This window comes from Argiope bruennichi, chromosome X1 (assembly GCF_947563725.1).
Source record: "Argiope bruennichi chromosome X1, qqArgBrue1.1, whole genome shotgun sequence".
In the NCBI taxonomy this organism is placed as follows: Eukaryota; Metazoa; Arthropoda; class Arachnida; order Araneae; family Araneidae; genus Argiope; species Argiope bruennichi.
The window spans coordinates 126,167,201-126,173,200 of record NC_079162.1 but is presented as its reverse complement, the minus strand read 5'-3'; the positions used below and the strand labels follow the sequence as shown (position 1 = coordinate 126,173,200).

Here is a 6,000-nt window from a genome sequence, read left to right as displayed (position 1 = left end):
TTCCGCCAAGTATATTATAATTCGTGCCGAAAGTTCTGTGAATACCCGTATATGAAATTCCATAACATTTTCGTGCAATGATGACCAATTTCTGTGTCCTAATAGGGTAGAGGCATAAATGCATTTTATGTTTAGTTTACATGAGTATAAGTTATACGAAGAAAACTCAGCGATAAAAGCATTAATATTTCGTTTGTCTTGAGCACAATTTATCAATATTTAAAGTATCAGGATCTTTATTTCCTTTTGTATAGCTATTTATTAATTTCTCATTATTCTTTTCAATTTTTTATATGAAAAATATCTACTTACTAGATGAAAATACATTCATTCTGTCTTCTGATTATTTTGCCTTCCTTTAGTTGATTTCAGAAGCAGCAAAGCATATTTAAAGGCACAAAATTAGATTTATTTCGCATAAAAAATTATCAATTTCACTTCAATAAAATAATCAATTTTAGCCATTAAAATATTTTTATTTTGCTATTTGAGCTATAAAGCAAAATTTTATTTCTATTTCAGTTTTTAAGACAATCCTTTAATCTATGTTTTTAAAAGTATTTTGGGAACTAATTTTATGCTTTTAAAATTTTATTATATAACTTAAACGTTCTCAGCAGCGAAAAATTTGCGAATAAGAATTTTTTGAACGGAAACAATTTTTTGATGTCTTTATAAACAACGACAAACATTTGTGCATTATCTAAAAACTTGAGAGTGTTTTTACATACAAGACTTTTGAATATATATATTCACAATTTGTTTAAAAAGCAAGGATCCACTTAAAAGAAAAAGTCCAAAAATTGTCTGAAATTATTCTATCATAATTTTTGGAATGAAACAGAACAATAGAATCAAAGTACAACAGCCATAGTCTGAAACAAAACCTAAAAACGAAAATCTTATTTATCATTGTCCAGAATTCGGAAGATTTTTATTTTGTGATTGTATTTTTCCATCTGCCATTTCTTTTTATTTCATCATTATGCTTATATTGTGACAAGCGTAATTATTTAGACTATCTTGCTATTTTTTGAAAGCATCTGTATACTCCGTTACCTTGCAGGTGTCAACTGCATTTGACACACAAACAGAGAGCGCATGCAAATACATCCGCGAAACACGCCTCAATTGGCTGCATTTGGCGTGAAATCGCTTCCGCGGGTAAGAAAAGTTGACTCAAATCCACTTCGCGCTCACTTACTCGGCTTGAGTCGTATGGCTGACAATGGACGTGGGTTCCTGGCTTTGCCCGTTATGCGGGTGATTACAATTCAATTAATAATTTTGTTTTTTTGTATAATATTTGAAGCCGAAGTAACAGCTACAATCTTGTCAGCTGTTCCTACTGTGGATGTCGAACCTGTCATAAACGGTGAGTTTTTTCTTTGTTTTAACTAAAATAAGGCATTTTCATGAAAATGAGTTTTTTAACTCTTGATTTTTTTAAAAATAATTATTTGATTAAATTTGAAAATAAAATAAAAGAATGTTTTTACTAATTAAAAAGCATAATTACATTTTTCGACTGCAAATTTTTTAAGTTCCAAAAATATGTCAAATCACTTTTTTAGGAAATATTTATGAATTTTATATTTTTGTTTCATTTCTACAAAAATGTATTTTCTCTTTAACTCTCCTTTCAAAAATTAATGTTTTTATATATAAAGAAATTTTTTTTAAAAAAACTAAAGTATTTTTTTATTCGTTTTGATATGGATTTATTGCATGAAACCATGCGTTTTATATGTGGATCGAAGCATTTATTAACATCTTCTAAATTGCTAAACTTTCTATAGACTTTTGAATTTTTACTTGAAAAGAATAAAAGATTTCTTGTTATTTTTTAAAATTAAAAATGCTTAATTCGGTTTTTAAATTAAAAGTATGAATCAATTATAGAATTTAATTTTCATAATTTATTTATTTATGTACAGCAATGGGATTATCGATTTTGTCATAAATCCGAAATTGCATGACTTATTTGATGTTAGAATAATACCTATATTTCCAATGTATATAATATATAAATGCTGAAATGAGTAATTGCTACATCAATTTATGCTAAATTTAAGATTTGAAGATGTGTGTCTATTCATTTTGTTGTTTGTTATTTCAATCAAAATAGTTTTTAATTTTAAATTGACAAGAAATCGGAATTTGGTGTTTCATGTGTTTTGTGAAATTATAAAACTGTGTTTTTGCTTAATAAAGAAAAATTCTCTTCATTTACATTTTGCAAGTAAACAGTTACTATTTTACTTAATGCAATTCCAAACTGTCCGAAGAAATTAGCGTTAGAAATAAAATGACGGCAAAAATAGTATAAGAAGAGAACATAATGAAATATTTGTTGCATCTGAAACACATGTGTGTTAGCAAAGGTTATGCACTGTGTGATAAAAATTATATTCATTCACACATTTTTGTGAGGTAGTAAAATGAAATAAATGATAGCTTCTCTAATTAATTAAGTCGATCTCTTTGCTCCACTTATTTAAAATACAAGTAACCTAAATAAGAATATAAATTAATTACTTACCTTTAACGGAGAAGTCCAACTTGTGATTCGTTAGACGAATAGCTTCTCCAATCAAAAATATTTCTTATTTGTAAAAGAAGAAAAAAAGGAAAGAAAACGTATTCATTCAAGACATTAACACGCCTTACTGGACAAACATATTGGTAGTCTTGTTAATACAGCATTGTATATCAAAAAATATATTAAGAATTTAAACAAACATACTTTCAAAATCCAAATTAAATATAACAAGTTGAAAATAAAAATGATTAATTAAGAGTCATAAGACTATAAAAGGACTTTAAAGCTTTCCTATTCTATCTTTTCTTGCAAATGAAGAAATTACTGATTTAACAATGCAAATGGCACTGAAACTGAGTTACGATGCTTTCATAGCGAAACAAGAGAACAAGAATTTTCTTCCAAACTAAACACTTGTTGAATCAAAATTATATGGAGGGATGAATATCCAAAAACCCAGTGTTTGACTCAAAAATCAGTTGAACTCTAAAAACCGCAACAAAAATTATCATTTAGTGCCTTAAAATGCTTATGTTTTCCGATTCTAATAAAAGTTTTCATATTTTATTGTGATTCACATTACTTTTCTAATTCCTTTTCAGAATTTGAAACGTTTTTTTTAAATTTTTATTTTGGAATTGTTGTTTAAATGTAGGAATTGTAAAGAACTCTTAGTTCTAGTTTCGGAGTGATCCTTCAAGAGTTCGCTTCAAAACGATGTATTAACGAAAACGACGTGTTATCAAATCTTAAATGCGATAAACTACTCACTTTAGTTGTATAAGATAAAGGTACAAGCTTGCTTTATAATAAGATTGTAGAATAATTTAGTATATTATAATGCTTCCAACTATTCAAATAAAGTTGATCATTTAAAATATTTTAAATAATTTAAGGATTTATAATTCTGTTAATTACATTCTAAAAGTTAAGGATTATTTTGATATATTTAAGTATAGTTACAGAGCTTCAATTGCAATAACTATAATAATTCTTCTGGAGTAACCATATATATAAATAATTTCTCTTTTTAGATAAATTTATTAAAAAAGATTCTAAAAGGATTCTAACTTAACTTAAACTAAAGATTGTAACTTAATTATTTTCTTTCTTGTTGGGGAAATTTGCGAATAAACGCTAAAATTTTTATTTTGTTTTGAAAAAAATTATCTTGGTATTGGACGCTGATTGCGATTTCAATTTAATCATTGTTAAATGAATTATCCTTAAAAGTTTTTCGCCATTTATATGATGAAATGAGAATAATTTTTCGGTGCTTTTTAATGAATTTTCTAAAGAGATAGAAAATTTTTTGCTTTCTCCATCATTTCCATTGTCTTCACTTTCAACAGATATAATATCTTCAATTAAATCTACAGTATTGCACACTTTCGATGTAGTTAAATTCAAATGATAATTCGTAAAATTATCAAATTCTCTCAAGAAATCTCTGTCCCTTTGGGATTCCCTAGTTCTTTTATATTGAAAAAAAAAATAATAATACGACCATTTTTATTTGAACTCACAAAGATTTGATCGATTTATTGAAAGTTCAGGATAGGGGAACGCAATATTGAATTCAGGCGTCTTTATAAAGGTATTTTTAATATTGAAATAAAAAGAAATTATTAAGAATTAATGTAAGAAAAAGGATTTATACGGGAGACGTGCTAACCAGAGACGTGTTACAGCGGTTTCACCGTATTTCAAAATCTGACAGTTCAAAAGATATTTTTGATTAAAATATCTTTCATTTCTATGATAATTTAAGAAGTATCTTATTAATGCTTGATAATATTATAATGAAACCTATATAAAACATCGTTTACGTGACGAAACCAAAATGATGTATCATGTATTTTTTCATTAGTTTCAGTAGTTTTACCCGGATAAAATAATAGCAGTTATTAATATTTGAGTAAAATTTCATAATGATACCATTCTTAATGTTAGGTAATAATAATTTATAAATAATTTCAAATTTGCTTTTTTCAAATAATTCTGCAGCATTTAAAGACAAAGGAAGTAGCTTTATTTCATTTATCTCCTTTTGTTTAATTTTATATATGTATATATATTTCTTTATTCTTCAATGCTTGTCATAGAAAAATAAAGCTTGCGCTCATTCCCTTATATATTGCGATATTTTAGATCAATTAATTACATGAAGTAGAAATTAAATATTATTTTCTTTATTGCAACAATCCTGATCACTTTTATTCCTTTCTAGCAGAGTTTTTGCAAGAAAGAGCTGAAATTTTAATTTTATTTCAAAAACAATTCTATTGCTTTTGATTTTTATGGCGTCTGATGTTATATTTTAATTAAATACTATGAATTGAATTTACATCCTTAGAGATTTCCCTCCAGTATAATTCCGATCTACAAAGAATTTCTTAATGTGTTTATTTGCTTCTTTTTATGTAACAGGAAATGATTGAATTACTTTTCAACATTTCCCGTCTTTGTGTTCACTAGGTAACAAAGTATCTTCAATTAAATCTTCAGTGTATTTTCAGTGTATTTCATTTTAGATGCAATTAAATGAATATCGCAACCCAGAAATCATCAAAAACAGAATCTGCTCTCAGATATTTCCAGTCATTTTCATCTAGTATAATTTATTTATCTTTCTGTTAACTATTGCGCGGAAAGATTAATCTGAGTTCAAAATGGTGTATAAAAAAATTCAAAGTAAGCGACGCAATATTGAATACCTTTTACATCATACAAGCAAGGATAGAGATAAAACAACGAATTAAAGAAATTCTATTATAACATATGCTGCATATAAAAGCTATTTACATAGCAAGTAAATATGAAACAACTCTCTTTTCATTTACGATAATTTATTACGAACTGATTAGTTTGATGAGAAAATATGAAATTGAAAATTCGTATAAGTTGGAGATACAACTTCCTAAGGGGTAAGCTATGATAATTATATCTTATCATAAGAGCAGTGAATGCTGAATTACTCAAAAAATTATCTTAAAATTCTCATTTACTTATTGGATAAATAATTGGAAGTATTCTACTGTCGACTTTTTCATTCAAATCCGTATTATAGACGTTCTGTTTTTAGATTCATCGTCTAGAGAAAAAATTCCATCATACATTTCAGGGCAATATTTCTTAACGTAGTTAGATTTGATTAAAATTTTTAAGCAAGTGCATAATTTTTGCACAAAGTTGCATTTTTGAGTTATCATTTTCATATCCACACGAAGAGGCAGGCATACATAGACAAAGTTGACTCAAATTTCGACATAGAATTACTGATTTAGTATATGATGAAATTTAGTATAGAAACGAAATTTCGTTCTTTTTTCCCTTTCTGCTTTTGTATTATTAAGTTCACATATACGAAGACAGCCATTCATACTTTGAAATGCTATTTACGAACTCATGGCTCTAAAACAAAGACATTAATCGAAAATAGAATTGCTTAACGATTA

At 26.7% G+C, this 6,000-nt stretch overlaps 1 protein-coding gene across 2 annotated transcripts in view; it reads left to right on the top strand.

Moving 5' to 3' along the window:
* The first annotated feature begins 1,219 nt into the window (after positions 1 to 1,219).
* Positions 1,220 to 6,000, top strand: part of LOC129958692 (relaxin receptor 1-like) — a 154,064-nt gene continuing 149,283 nt past the window's right edge. For both annotated transcript variants that reach the window (XM_056071339.1, XM_056071338.1), the window contains exon 1: positions 1,220 to 1,375. In XM_056071339.1, the coding sequence (XP_055927314.1) occupies positions 1,258 to 1,375 (118 nt within the window). In that variant the 5' untranslated portion in view covers positions 1,220 to 1,257. The remainder of the gene's footprint in view (positions 1,376 to 6,000) is intronic.